The following is a 15,615-nucleotide window of genomic DNA, read 5'->3' as shown; positions in this document are numbered from 1 at the left end:
TCAGGTTGCTCAGTCACCGTATTTGTTGCTGCAGTTAAAGAGTGTGCACAAAATCTGGACCAAGAGGATGATAAGGAGAACCTTGTTGCTTCGTTATGGGGAGCGGAGAGGTGTCTGAGAGTGCTTGAAAGTGTAAGTACTGCTTGATATTCTGTGTGTTCAAAGTCGTCATAGAGAGACATTTAAGGACACGTGATGGAGAACTGAGAAAATTGAATTAAAAGGACTGCATTTATGTTGTGCTTTTCCATTTGCATCAGACGCTCAAAGCGCTTTACAAATAATGCCTTGCATTCGCCCCGATATGAGGGTGTTGCCATACTCAATACACACCAGGAGGAACTAGGGGTTTAAGGACCTTACCCAAGGGCCCTTAGTGATTTTTCTGGTCAGGCTGGGATTTGAACCGAGGATCTTCTGGTCTCAAGCCCAACACTTAACCACTTTTATGTTTATTGATTTGTTGTGCTCTCCTGTACTTACAGGTGACAGTCCAGAACCCAGAGAACCAGTGTTACTTGATTGCCTACAAAGACTCTCAACTCATCGTCTCATCTGCTAGGTGAGTGTCAGATACAGCTTGTGGCTATTATTGACTGAACACTGACACACAGTGTGGCACTGACTTAGGTAGCAGTAGTTTTGTGTTCAGTTTAGCCTCGTATTTTTTGGACCATAAATATAGCCATCTAGTTAAACTGTGTGGTCAGGGGCTTTAATGTTTTTGTCTAATTACTTACATTACCTGTCCCTTTTTGAAAACACCTACCCTGTTGCAAAGCAGAGGAAGAGAGAGAAAAGATTAAAATAAAAATAATAGTAATAATAAGAATAAACTGTTTACAGACCAATGTTCCTGAAATTGCCTGGACTGGATCACTTAATGAATATTTCTGTGTTGATTAAAAGTTGTACAAGCAGTAGACTGCCTGGGGTTCATTTCCATGTGTGTGCTCCAGGCTCTCTGTGTCCTTTGGCAAAATGCAGTATATGCATTGTTCTTATCCAATTCAGTTCATTTATTTGGCACCAAATTGCAACATACGTTGCTCCAAGGTGCTTCATAAAGGTCATGTCTAACCTTACCCAAACTCTGATAAGCGCAGTGACAAGGAAAATCTCAAGTGTATTTTGATTGCACAAAGAAACCTCAAGCAGACCAGACTCTGAGGAGTGACCATGTGCCCTAGCCATACTACCAATAACAAATTAACAGATTCAACAAAGAATTGTCAAACATACAAAACAAATAATATGCAGCCAGGCATCCAATTATTCATAAAGTCCAGTAGTCATATGAAGCAGTTGTCCAAACATTCAAGCAGTAGAGATCATGGACCCATGACATAGAACATGAATTGGGATCATTAACGAGTTCCTAGTTCTGATTCTTGGAACCACTTCGCATGTCCAAATTCCTTAGAGCACTTCACAGATCACCAGCAGGCGCCAGACTACCACAGTATCCTTTTATCACCACTCTCCAGTGAAGGTACGGCCAGTCCAACCAGTCATGAATGTACTGGTCTTGGCTGTGGAAAAACTGGTATCTCGTCCAGGGGGAGTTGTAGACTCTCGGCTGCATTGTGCTGCAATAGTTGAGATGAGCACTGATTCCATGACTCTAATATTGGATGAGATGATACAAGTTACACCTCTCTCATTTGGAGTTCAGGGTTTTCACCATGGTAGAGTTATTTGTGAAGAATTTAAGTATTTAAATTCATTGTTGATTGTGGCTATGATAATCCTTCAATGTTTCTGCCCGGAGATACAGTTTCAGCTAAGGATAGCATACACCAAAACACTGCGCACACACAATGCACAGACCTGCCTCCTCTCTCGAGTCCATGTCCTTCTGTAATTTTTTTTCTTTCATTTGGCCTTCTGCTTTGTTGTCATTGTTCTGTTAGAGCTCTGCGTTACTGTGAGGATATGATCCAGCGCTATAGCAGAGCCTTGAACAACAGCTCCCTGTCATGTGGTACAACACTGCCCCACTGTAGCTCCAGCAATGTGGGCAAGGCTGTGGAGGACTGCATGAGGGCTGTTATAGGAGTACTGCTCAACCTTACCCATGACAATGGTATGCTCAATTACACATTTTAATGCCAGTTCTTCTGAGATGTCTTGTTTGTGAACTATGCTCTTATTTTTAAGTTATTTTGTTTACATTTACTCCAGCAAGGCTCTGTGTTGGGCAACATGGTGGTATAAGTGGGTCAAACACTTGTCTTCCAAAAGGTCCCGGATCAGCATGTAGATGTGGCAGATCAATATGCTGTGGTGACCCCGAGCAAAAGGGGAGAAGCCAAAAGAATTTAATTTTTAGTGAGCATTTATGCTTTGTGTGGTGTGAGCAATATACATTTGAACTGGTATGCCTGCTTGAATTCACATTAGGTTCCAAATTTATAAATACTTTGATACAACTTCAGAGCTGGAAAGTTCCACTTTTACTCATGTAAAAGTGCCTCGTTCTGCTGATGCAAAGAAGGGGAATATGGGTAATTGCCTGACAGAGACCCTAGTAGAATGCGAGCAACTCGCATCAATGTGCAGAAGTAACAACCTGAACAACGTTTAAAAAGACAGCGGAAGATATACTGTGCAGTGACTAATGGTTTCATTTCTGTCTCCAGAGTGGGGAAGCACAAAGACTGGTGAGCAGGACGAGCTAATAATAACTGCTCTGAATTGTGTCCTTCGAGTCCCACGGTACATCCCCCAGGAGCAGCGCTTTGACGTGCGAGTACTGGTGAGGCCTTCCTAAGAGGAACACTACCACAGAAGAGCTTAAAGGAAGCACTGTGTGATTGCAGTGATGTTGAAAGTTTACCAACACGCATAGTCTTTATATCGGTTTCTTTGTGTGTAAAGTGTCGTTTGTGTATTCTGTGCACCAGGGCCTGGGTTTGCTGATTAACCTTGTGGAGTACAGCGCCAGGAACCGTCACTGCCTGGTGGAGTTGGAGTACAATGTTGAAGACACCTGCCTGGAGGACAGCTTGCTGCAGCCTGCTGACCCGACACAATTGGAGACGGCGACAGAGTCAGCATCACCAAGCACAGCCGATACTCAGGGAGATGAGGCCAATAAGCCAAAGCCCTCTGGTGCTTTGTCTGCCCTGGTGAAGGTATAAGATGGGCCGAGCCACTTTGATAAATATTTTGTCCTTTTTTTTTTTTTTTTTTTTTTTTTTTAATCTTTGGATACACAGGATTTCTAAAAAATTTTTTGATTCTTTTGAAGTAACGATGAAAGAAGCAGCATATGTCACAAGCAATTGAGGGAAAATGATTTTATTTTTAAAGGATTTCCTTGCATGGAGAGCTCAATGTTTCATCTGTTTTGCAAGCGTTTATTTGAAATATTCTCAATGGATTTTTAAAAAAAGGCAAAAGTGCAGTGATGTTTACATTCATTTTGACTTTTTTCATTGTGCACATTATGATCTCATATTTCATGTTTTGTGTGGTAAACTTCATTTGTCACTATACATCCATTCCTGAAGTTAAGGCTTGCAGCACATTCCAAGAAAAGTTGGACTGGTTGCAGTTTATTCTAAATAGGATTAACTCATCACTTTTACAGCTAGTTTTTGTGAGACAAGTCTGGATGGATACATGGAACATTTCCAAGTCACTGAATATGTTTTGGACTTCATTTCCATCATCATTAAGAAATGCAAACAGTATGGTACTACATGGTAAATCTTTGTCAGTTAGGCACATCTCACAAATTGAGTGACAATGATGGAAGGAGACTAGTGAGGGAAGCCACCAAGAAACTTAGACAACGATGACAGAATTATCGTCATCTGTGGATGTGAGTGGAGAAACTGAGAATGGTGAATGAAATACAAGTGAAAATAAACAAAAGGATCACTGCTCATTTTTCTATTTTTAAATTTTTTATCTTCCACATCATCCCAATATCCCACCTTTCTGTTTTCGTGTTGTACATATAGTGGAAAAATGTTCTTGGCTTCAGGCATATTTCACGGAGTGTAGACAAGAAAATTGTTACAAAAATAAATGGCCTTAAATAGTGACCGTGCATAGATTTTAAAAATGCACAATAAGTTAAAATTAAACATTTGCAACAAGTGCACACTGTTTAAAGCTACTTGCTTAGCGTTAAACCAGCTTAAAGAGTGGCTGTTTGTGAACTTCTTGCTTGAATTATTCAAAAATGTGCCCCTTTAGTCCAAACAGTTTTGTGTATGGATTTCCCATCTTGTTATCTCACCCTATATGCTAGCTCTTTCTGGAGCGAGAGCGCGCTGCCATCCTGGCTGAGGCTAAGACTGACGACCTCATCAGTGAGGCGCCAAAGCCAGCACTGGACCAGAGCGGAGAGTGGCAGGAGACGTCAGGAGAGATCCAGTGGGTGGCAGCTGAAACCGACAGCCAGCTGGAAAAGAAAGAGAGTGAAAAGAAAGAGGAGGAGGAAGATGAGTTGGACCTAAATAAAGGTAGGCACTTGTGCCTGTCTGATGTTGCGTGTGTTTGCCTCTAAGAGGAGCTGTTGTAGTTTTTGGGAAATGTAATATGCCAGACATGCTGTCCTAAAGTTACAGAAATGTTTGAGTGTTGGGAAAATTACGCAGCTGTACTGCTGGCTTCATGCACATCTTATTTTTTTTTTATGAATGTCCATTAGTTGTATAGTAGACTGTCTTCTGTTACTGATACCTTTTGCCCAAACCTATAACAATACTTTTTTCCTCTTTGGCATGCAGAAAAATTTAGTTGTGTTCAGTGGTGTAGATTGTCTGTTTTTAAAAGCTGGTTTCCAGTCGATATCGGCTGATACCCTAGGTGTAAGTATCCGTAGCGAACAATCCATGTCATTGCATCCCTTTCTCAAAATGTAGCATATCACCTTTATTTGCTAAATTTAATCATGTCACAGGTGCAAACTGTTAAGTAAAAACTGCTGTGAAGTAAGGATACTTTAAAAGTAATGCCATGAATAGTTTCTCACTGAACAATATGCAGTATGCCGTTTTACCTGCAAACTGTGATAAGTGGAAAATAGATTGAGTTCTTGTCATTTTATTTATTTTTTTTAATCAACCTAAATTTGTTGTCCACCTTTCACCAATATTTAAAAATGTCTTCTTCAGAAGTGTGAGTATGTGACTGTAATTATGAATCTGTGTTTGCTTGTTGAAGCTCTGCAGCATGCAGGCAAACACATGGAGGACAGCATTGTGGCCTCTTACACCGCCCTGTTACTGGGCTGCCTCTGTCAGGGCAGCCAGGTGAGACACACAAATGCATACCTCATCATTTCACAACATCAACAGCTAAAGCCAGTTTCCCATCTTGGTATGTAAATGTCAACATTAACCCGCCTCTATTCCCTTCAGACAAATGTGACTACTGTGAGAGAGCACCTACCTGAAGGTGATTTCTCCATCATGACTGAAATGCTGAAGAAGTTCTTGAGTTTCATGAACCTCACTGTGAGTATGTCTGGTTTATTTGGACAGCCTGCTGACAGTGAAATTTAGTTTTTTTTTTTTTGTTTATGTTGCCATCGTGAAGTATTGTAAGACAAGGAGTACTACAGGGGAACAGATGTGCACAACTAGGGCTCGATCCTTCATATGGTGTAAAACATTGATATTTTCCAACCAACACAAATTCTAAATTGAGCATAAAATTCTGCTGACTTGCACGCTCATACGGGTGTGTTGCTTTAAAGATGCAATGTGGTCAGACATTGTACTGGTGTATTGATCATGTCTGGCTGCAGACTGCAGTTGCACTATGGAACAGCAAGACCTGGTCTAATTTCCAGTACAGTTCTGGTATTTATGCAGCACAATATTCATTTGTAAGTCATATGTTCTGCTTCTGTATGCAAGAAAACAGCCATTAAATTAAATAAAAATAAATACTCATAGAAAAATTTCAGCTGCTTCACCTCAGGGAGCTATGGTGGCTGCTGTGTCATGTTGGCACTGATCCACAGGTCACAAAGAACCTTTCACTTTCATTTGCTTTTTCTTTACGAGTCCTGTGGAACTTTTAAAGGGAGTTGGGCTGCCATGATTAGGTGTCTCAGTTGATTATGTCAACATCAGTGTTTTAACAGATGTGGGGTTTTTTGGGGGGGGTGGGGGTGTAATTACATTACATTGGCGTGGCAGGTTGTTGTTTTTTTTTTTTTTAAATCATGTCATTGAAAAATAGCATGGACACAGTGGTAAGAAATAACCCTTAACTTGGAACTTAATCCTCAGCACCCCGATCAGCTTTGCTACACCAAGGCTGTTCAGTCACTCATAGCTTTGTGCTATTTTTTTTTTCCTTTCTTCCTGCCGTGCAACACGTTACATGCGAGTCAAAAACCACTTTTCTGATTAATGTATTTCAATTTAAAACAACTTTGACATGAAAGCACAACAGTAGTAGTGGCAATATGTGTAAAATGGGTTTCTGTTGTCTGAAGCAAATGAATTTTTTTTTTTTTTGCACTGTGCACTCGTTTAAGCCTTAATGACCAGTAGTTAAACACAGCAGTTTGTTTGTAAAACTTAAAACGAAAAAAATAAGTTGATTCTTGCAGGCTTTCGTCCAGATTTTAACATTCAAGAAGCAGTTTTGAAACTTGAAGGGGATAGAGAATCAAAATCATCTTTTTCATGTTTTTGGTGTTAGTTCAGAGTCTCCCCACTGTGGGGAATACACACGAAGTGCCAGCAATTTTCAGAACCTCTGTTTCAAGTATTTCTCCTTTTTTGAATTGCCCCTAGAAAACAGGCCAATCCGTTTTTGAGAGAAAACTTACGTCACTTTTTCACCAATGGCCCCCCCACACACACACACCCACACCCACCCCCTTTCACACACGCCCCTTCGAAATTAATTATTCATAAGGTTGTGCCCACCCATTCGTAACACTCGAAGAGAAGCAATGGCGAGCTACAGGTGTGCTTTCCCAGGCTGTTTTAGCGGACTACTATCTTCCCACCGAAAGCAATCTACGCGATCACTGGCATTTATGCATTTTTAACCGCATCCCCAGTACATACAACCGCCAACTATTTCTTTGCTCTGCGCATTTCACGGAGGACTGTTTCACAAACCTTGCACGATTTCGAGCTGGCTTCAGTCGGCATTTAATACTTAGTAGAGGGTCAGTTCCGACTCTGCAACAAAATCAACCCCAGCAATCAGTACAGCCTGTGAGTATCACATTTTCTTTTGTTTTAAATTTGTGTTGCGCCATATTCCTGTTGTAAGAATTGCACGTTAGAATGGCACGTTAGCTCTGGTTTGTTCCTCTAAAGGGAATGAGCTAACCCCTTAGCAGGTAGGGATGTGTATCGAGAATCGGTTCCTTTTGAGTATCGTTAAGAAATGACTCGATCCACCGACATCAATAAGCTTTGTGCTTAACGATTATGTTATCGGTCCTTCAGAGTGGCCGTTGTTTTGGGGGGTATTTGTCAGGAAAATGATAATTTCTGTATTGATTACAGACCCTGCAGCGGGTCCGTAAACAACTTTTCTGCAGCACGGCTTTGCTTTGAACCTTGAACCAATCGAAGCAGTGCTTCGCAGATTGAAGCAATGCTTCGATTATTCTTTCTTTCTTATGCTTAATTTTCTCCTGCTAAAACCCTAAAGAGCATACGTCTGTGAGTATTATTTACCTTTTCTATGTTAAACCGACCTGTTATGTTCTTCTGAAACAGTTGATAGATGTATTTTATAACTTAAAAATGGGAGCGATGCTAACGAGTTAGCATGTCTATGGCATTTTCAATGTTAAAAGTTAGCATTGCAGCTGTCATCACGTTCGGGTGCATTTGTTTTGAAATTGTAAAATTTCTTAAATTTTGTTTATATATTAATAATCTAATGATTGTTATATACAATTTTAGAGAAAGAGGCAAAAAAAAACCTGAATAGAAACACAACAGAAAATATAAAAGCAATGAAAATAAATAAATGCTTTCTTTTCAGTGAGAGCAAGGGCAACCGATCAGCGCCACCTACTTGCATTTCATAATGAGGTTGCCAAATAAACTCCGAAACGACACCATTAAAGGCAAACGAGGCATTCTAAACCCAGCATAGTAACATAGCTGTTTCAGAGAGGCTTTTAGGAAGGTTCTGAGCCATTACAGACCCAACCAATTTTTTTGGGCTACATATCACATCACAGAACAAGGATTAATGCCCCATTCAACCTCTGTCTATCACCTTTAAGTCTTGATTTAATAAGGCAATTATTAAAAGGTTCATATTGTGTAAAATCAGTTTTTCATCTCTTTTGTATTTAAGTAATCATTTACATTAATCCACTAATCTGTAAAAACAATCATCAGATTAATCGATAGAAAAACATAGTTGTTAGTGGCAGTCAGTGTCCCTGTGACTAATTAGGTGGCTTCACCAAACTGTTTCGCACCCAGTGCACCAGTGTGCATAGATCCTGCACTTAGCTTTTCAAACAATATGACACAGATTAACATGGGGGCCTCGGAATAAAAAAAGGTAAAATAAAAGGCTTTTTTTTTTTTTTTTTTTTAATATATATATATATATATATATATATATATATATATAATGCAGAAATCTGGGATATAAGGGTCGGGCTATGGTAGCGCCTTGTGTTGCTTTTCCTCTAAAGACAAAGCATGTTTGTTTTTTTGTTTTTTTTTCCCAGCATGGTTAATATTCAGTGAAGAATGGAAAAAGTTGATAGAATTTTTAACTCAGGGCAAATTAAAATGGTAAGATGAAAAGTTGTTCATTTGGATGCTCTGAGCAAAATTACATTTTCTGTGCAGCGCTGTGGCCCTGTCCAGACCCGGCACTGTGATTATTTTAAATATAATTGCAGTGTAAATTGGATCTGCATCTATCAGCTCATCCTTATACACAAATTGAGCTATTTGTGAAGAAGTCATGGAATATGTGAATTAAAGGAGGAAAAAAGCACTTTTCTGTTTATTTCAGTTATGAAAAGCCAGAAATGCATAATGCCTGTAATTGCTGGAAAGAGCCATACTCGTATACGACAAGGTTCTGCAGTTATTGCTTCTTTAAAGCTCCACATTCACCTTGAGTTGCTTTAAAATCACATGCACCGCTTCTAGTGGCAAGTGAAAGAAAATGTTATAGTGGCAGTATGTTCAACAAACGTTTTTATGTTTAATGAATCAATTAAACATGGTCCCTGTGTAACCAAGTAGCACATTGAAGTGGAAATTTGAACAGTCATTTAAAAGTAATTCATGCTCTAATATGAAGCTCAACTGTTCCAGTCAGAGATGTGCATTTCTGCAGCTCTGACTGTGATTTATCCAGTCAGAGCTGAAGATCGGAGCCATCTGTCTGAGACATCTTATTGTCAAGCGAACAGAAGCTGAAATGTTCTCAAATCTTCTCTGTGGGAGCCTCCAGTCTGAACCTCACACAAAAGACATGAACGTGTGTGCGCTTACACTCTTGTTTTTCTCTTCTCTCCTTGTCAACACACAGTGTGCAATGGGCACCACAGGACAGAAGTCCATCTCACGGGTCATCGACTACCTGGAGCACTGCTAACACACCGCCAGGCTGCTAGCTCGCGTTCTCACTGCACAACAGATTGGAGGAGTCTCCGCAGCGCTCCCTTGATTTTGCCCGATGCTGTAACGACTGAGAAATGGTAGCAATTACATGTGATTAAAAACAAACAAACACGCATGCAGAAAAAATCTAATGTCCTTTCTGGAGCACAGCCTGAACCAAAGCCCTGCTAGTTACCAGACATGCAGATTCTTTCAGTTCCACTTACAGTAGGATGTTCTAGCTATAACCTCAGGTAACTGGAAACCAGGCAGAGGCTACGGTTAAAAAACAAACACCTATGATTCAGAGTCTTCAGTGGAATGTCAGTTAAAGATGGGCTCATTGGGTGTCAGCGAAAGGCGGTCCGCCCACCATGGGGTTGAGATTTCTGCTACCAACAGGAGTTAGCTGGAGCGTGCACCTCTGAATCAAGTCTTATGGATCATTACATTTTAATCATCACTTAGCCAAGGGTCAATCCATTGATTAACATGGAAAAGTCATTTTCACGGGTGTCACAATCGATGTCTCTTTAATCCAGTGAGGGATTGTTTGAATTAATAAACCCATTTATCCACACGTTTGCATTTGACATGAATGTTGAGGGACAGTATCTCTCATTTTATGTTCTGATTTATTTTGAACACTGTGTGGTTGTGCATCAGAGATGCTCTAAATACATTTTAGCCCCCCTCCCCCCCAAAAAAAATTGTAAGGAAAAACTAATTTGACTGATGGCACTTGGGAATAAATGTTATGCTTTCCCCCTTCGCACCCAGTTATAATCAAGACATTTTATTAGCATATTTAATTTGGACTAAATTCAACAGTTTGTATTTAGAGTGTGAATCTGAACTCACCTGTGTAACAGGTGGGATGAATCATGCAAAATGGATTGTTGCGCTCTCCTTTGAGTTAGCAATTAAGAATTTTAAAAAAAAATGTATTTATTTGAATGATTTTCCTCTGTAAATGAAAAGTCTTTATATGATATAATGTGCAACAGATTTTTACATCCTGTGTCATTACATGGTGCAACATGTGACAGCTCAGTGGTTGGGCATTTCTACATGAATGAGACAGATTTTAATGAATCCCAACGTGACATCTGGTCAAAGTAGCTGCCTCTAATAAAAAGGCAGAAGTTGTTTCGTTAATTGTTAATGTTGGTGGGAATACTTTCTGTTGGATTCATGGTTTGTATGTCCAGCTGCGTGCGACCTGCTCATGATGTCACTGCACCGTGTCATCTCTGCTCCTATTATTTATTCTCTTGTCTTTTTTTTTCTCGTTAATTTTAACTTGTCGATGCACGTGTCTGACATAGCAGTCGTGTCTTGTGCTGCTCCCATGTACGGTCACTGATTGATGACAGCCATACCTGTACAGGCAAATTAGTTTTATCTGGTTTGTAGATCTGCGGTGAACATAACTGTGTTTGCTGTTAAATATACTTTACAAATTTGGGTGTGAATGGAATTTAAAAAAAAAAATCATGTAAATAGTCCTGTATATAATGGTTGACGGACATTTAAAATTGCTTGGACTACTTTTTTCCTGAAGCTGAATATTTTTATTTTATACAATATTTCTGAGGTGTCATTTGGAAAAATCCCAGTAATAAGAAAAAAAAAATGTTTGTACCCATTTCAAGGACAATGTCTTTGGTTATATGTAAATAGCTGTATCTCAAAAAGAAAAAAAGTTGCTACTTTGAGTACATTCCCATTGTGTGTCTGTTTTTCTTATTTATTTTTTTTTCAGCGTTTGAGCAGCAAGAATTTCCATATTTGTGAGTTGGACTTTTATGTTTGGCACTTTGGGACATAAACACTTTAAAACAGCTGCTGACTGAAGCCTTAAACATTAAATCTGTAATTTGATATGAATGTGTGTTCTTGAACCATCCAGCAGGTGCCAGTATTACAGAGTTGGCAGCAAATTAACTGGGACAGTGTTTCTTGTTTATCACGAGTAATTTGCAATACCAACACGATGTTATACGTACTTACTCATTTACGAGTATGTCCCCCTCATTTAAGGGTGATTCTTAGACTACGGGCACTTATGTCCTTTGATCATATTGTATGAAAAACAGAAAAAAGGGGAAATTTCACACTTTTTTATAGTTATCTTTACGATGAAAGTGTGTTAAGAAATTTGTTCTAGTAGTCTATGATGATTTTTTTCACCTTTTTTCAGCATCATTATATGCAAATATTGCTGTTTTGTGCTTGTCCCACACCCAGACTTTTGATCTTCAATGATAAAAATGAATGGTAAAGAAACGTTTTTTTCTAATGTTTTAAAATCTCTCTGAATAAAATATCAGTAAAATAATCAAAACATAATTGGGGTATTCAATATCATACAACTGTTGTGATTTTTTTTTTTTTAAACAAAATGTAGTTGTCCCACACTATTGCCGTAATTTCCACCACAACACTAATGTCCCTCTAAACAGTTTGTATGAAAGATTATTTGGGTAGTTTCTATGGAGATAAACAGTGACATCAGAGCACATGTATATAGTGCCAAATCACAACAAACAGTTGCCCCAAGGCGCTTTATAGTGTAAGGCAATGGTGTGGTGGAAATTACATTTACAAGGCCAATAGTGCCTGTAGTTAAAGAATCACCCTTAAAGGAAACTTGACATTTTTTCAGCCTGATTTCTACTTTTAGATGGTTGTGGGTTAGGGGACATCTTTTCATTTGGGGAAAAAAAACCCTAATCAGGGAATTGCTGATTTAGAACACAACACTGCTGGCTGAGTACCCAAAATGTTATTGGATGGAGCAATTGGAAACTATGATTGTGTTTCTTGTTGCCACTGCATATGCAAAAATGTTATTGTAACTGTCCAGTGGGGTGGAATGATCCCAGCAGTATTACGTCAAGGTGACGGCTCTGCTGTTTTCTTGGTGACTAGCAGCACCAGGCAGTGGCTTGCCACATTAAGTAAACTATCATTGGAAGACAGTTTTTTCATTCAGTGGGATAAACATGCACACATTCCATGCTGCCAGACACTTGACGTTTTTACCCATTACTACCAGAGGTGTTTGGAGTTGCCCCATTAACAACATTACTTAACCTGTTAACCTGTGGTGGTGTTTTCTTTTAAGTCAGTCATTTATAGACTGAAAAATGTCTTGAATTATCCTTTATTTCTGGCTTTCCCATTCAGTTGTTTTGTTTATTTGGTGACGTAACGGGTGTCATGTTTCTCCCTGATGCTACATGCACGATTTGTGACCATGATACCATACCTACTATCAAATGATGGTGGATCCCTGGGAAGGTCAGCAGATTTTAGTCAGTTTGTTTTCTGCCTTTATAGAGTTGCTGTTTATTGGTTTTTGAATTATCTTAATGAACTTCCTATGATGGTCCACTCTACACTTTCACCATTACCAGTGGAGGACATAAACAAAAACCGGTGACTTTTTACTTCATTTTTGGTATTCGTGTGTGTCACAGCCACAGAAGCTTGCGTTTGTAACCCCGGAGAGTTAAAAGTCAAACTGCGATATCTCCGTGCGCACTCTTCCCATTTCCTTCTTATTCCTGACAAACCTGTCGTGATGAAGTGAGAGTCCAAACCCCGCCTCTCCATGATCTCCCCTATGTTAATGAGATTGATAGGATGTCCTCTGGGGACTGGCTGAATGGATGCAGAACAGCGGGGATTAACATGTCCCACCTGTCAGTCAGAAACCTCGCCTGAGGTGCAGAACTGCAACTGAATTTTACTTTCCTGCTATTCCTTCTTTCATCGCAAACCCTTTTGTTTTTGGCTACATTTTCCCATTTCAAATTGTTGTTAGTCTGACCCATGTTTCTTTTTTATTCTATGTCATCCAAAAGTATGACCTTCAAAAATAGTCAAATAATGGAAATTTTGTGGAACAAGCTAAAAATTTGAGGATCTCTCCCAGAAAATGTGTAGAATCACATACTATACAAATGCCCCCCCCCCCCCCCAAAAAAAATCCCCCTTGTGGCTTTTTCAAAATCCAAGATGGTGTCCAATAATGGCAGTCATTTAAGGGTTGTTTTTTGACATTACTTCTGGAAAGGTTAGAAACCTAGTTTAAGATGGTGCGACTGTGCCAGTAGTCTTGTACTTTATGATCAGCTGTTGTATTTAGACATTTAAATCAGGTTTCTAACCATTCCAGAACCAATGATATTAAAAGTGAAGTTGTGGCCCATTTGGAAGCAATCTTGGATTTTGAAAAGCCACAGGGGGGATTTTTGGGGACTTCTATTATGTGATTCCACACATTTTTTAGACCCATCCTGAAAATTTATGCTTGTTCTATAAAATTTCCTTTTGTTATGCTCAAACCTTTGGACTAATGCGCACATTTACCATTTTCATGGCCTGTTGTTTGCTCATCTGCTGAGTGTATGATCTTAACACCACGTGACACACATTGTTGCCTTGCTTTGCAGTTGGAGGGAAGATCAGGCTTCATAATGAAGCCGCACACATCACCAGGACCAACTTGGGAAGTAGGCCAAAGGGCTTTAGTGATTATTTGGTCTAATACTGATTCAAACTGAGGATCCTGTAGAACACTCTAATATCGAGATAGACCCTCCAGAAATTTGCAATGCCAGGGTTTCTATAATTAATCACACAAGTAATTTAACCAGTATATATCTCCCTCTATAGACATGTGTATCTGTTAATTTCTTTTTTGAATTAATTTCTTAAATCCTGGTATCGCAAATTTCTGTTGGGTACCGCCTAAAGTCTAGACTACAGTATTTATGGTAAATAGTGTGCCACGAAGAACCAAGATGATGAGGAACTTGCAATCCTATTGTACTTTTCCACCTAGTGGACGCTCAAATTTATTTATTTATTTTTGGGCCAAGGTCAGAAAAAATTATCAGAAAGTGTAAATTGCTGGATGCACTCCTTTAACCATCCTAAACAACATACTAAAAGTCCCCATCTATCCTCCTTGAGCTTTTCCTGGTATGATGCAATGAGTGTCATGGATGTCAAAAGTAGTGTTCCACATGTTCATCATTTAATTATTTGTAGCGGTATATGTATCTTCATTGTTTGACAGACATGATTGCTTCAAAATGAAACATATCAAGTAGATGCTATGATGTCATTGTGAAATCATGACATCATCACATCTCCATTTTTAAGTTGCTGATTTTTATTTATTTATTTATTTTAATCTGTCGGAGAATCTGGGTTTTTTTTCCCCATGTTGTTCAGGGGATGTTGAGAAGTGAAAATTAGGAGGCTGATAAAAAGTAAATGGACAGAATCGCAGAGACGATAACTGGCCTTTCATCCATGACTGTGCACACGTCGTAAAAACTATACACAACAATCTAGTATTGTGTCCGTGCTTCATCCTTCTCCAAAAAAGCCAAAAGCTCTGAGATCATCACTGCCACCATTTAATTTTGAACAGCACTGCTTGTTTTGTGGTGATGACTGAGACGTATCGGGGGGAAAAGATGAGTTGAATTCTGATTCACTGGCACTCAGAAATGAAACAATTAATTTCCAGGTGGCTGATGAGGATCATTTTGATGAGTGTGATTTCATCCATGACTTTTATCCACGAAAAGGAAAATCCCCTTAATAACCTTTCATCTAGATTTGAACCATGATACTATGTGAACCCAAGTTTGAAAAATTTCATAGAACCCTTATCCTGGATTGCATAATGTTCTCTTTTAAGAGTACTGTGAGAAATCTTGGAGTCATTTTTGATCAGGATATGTCATTCAAAGCGCATATTAAACATATGTAGGACTGCTTTTTTGCATTTACGCAATATCTCTAAAATTAGAAAGGTCTTGTCTCAGAGTGATGCTGAAAAACTAATTCATGCATTTATTTCCTCTAGGCTGGACTATTGTAATTCATTATTATCAGGTTGTCCTAAAAGTTCCCTAAAAAGCCTTCAGTTAATTCAAAATGCTGCAGCTAGAGTACTGACGGGGACTAGATGGAGAGAGCATATCTCCATATTGGCCTCTCTTCATTG

General features: G+C 39.1%; 1 protein-coding gene across 1 annotated transcript in view; it reads left to right on the top strand.

Annotated features, from left to right (window-relative positions):
• wapla (WAPL cohesin release factor a) overlaps positions 1-11,307 on the top strand; it is a 43,957-nt gene extending 32,650 nt beyond the window's left edge. The window contains exons 12-20 of the mRNA XM_034184512.1: positions 35-132; positions 486-562; positions 1,914-2,086; positions 2,643-2,758; positions 2,907-3,137; positions 4,265-4,478; positions 5,182-5,270; positions 5,379-5,474; positions 9,511-11,307. Coding sequence (XP_034040403.1) covers positions 35-132; positions 486-562; positions 1,914-2,086; positions 2,643-2,758; positions 2,907-3,137; positions 4,265-4,478; positions 5,182-5,270; positions 5,379-5,474; positions 9,511-9,576 — 1,160 coding nt within the window. The 3' untranslated portion in view covers positions 9,577-11,307. The remainder of the gene's footprint in view (positions 1-34; positions 133-485; positions 563-1,913; positions 2,087-2,642; positions 2,759-2,906; positions 3,138-4,264; positions 4,479-5,181; positions 5,271-5,378; positions 5,475-9,510) is intronic.
• The last annotated feature ends 4,308 nt before the right edge of the window (positions 11,308-15,615 follow it).

The sequence above is a fragment of the Thalassophryne amazonica genome, chromosome 13, assembly GCF_902500255.1.
Source record: "Thalassophryne amazonica chromosome 13, fThaAma1.1, whole genome shotgun sequence".
Taxonomy (NCBI): Eukaryota; Metazoa; Chordata; class Actinopteri; order Batrachoidiformes; family Batrachoididae; genus Thalassophryne; species Thalassophryne amazonica.
This window is presented reverse-complemented; position numbering and strand designations above follow the sequence as displayed.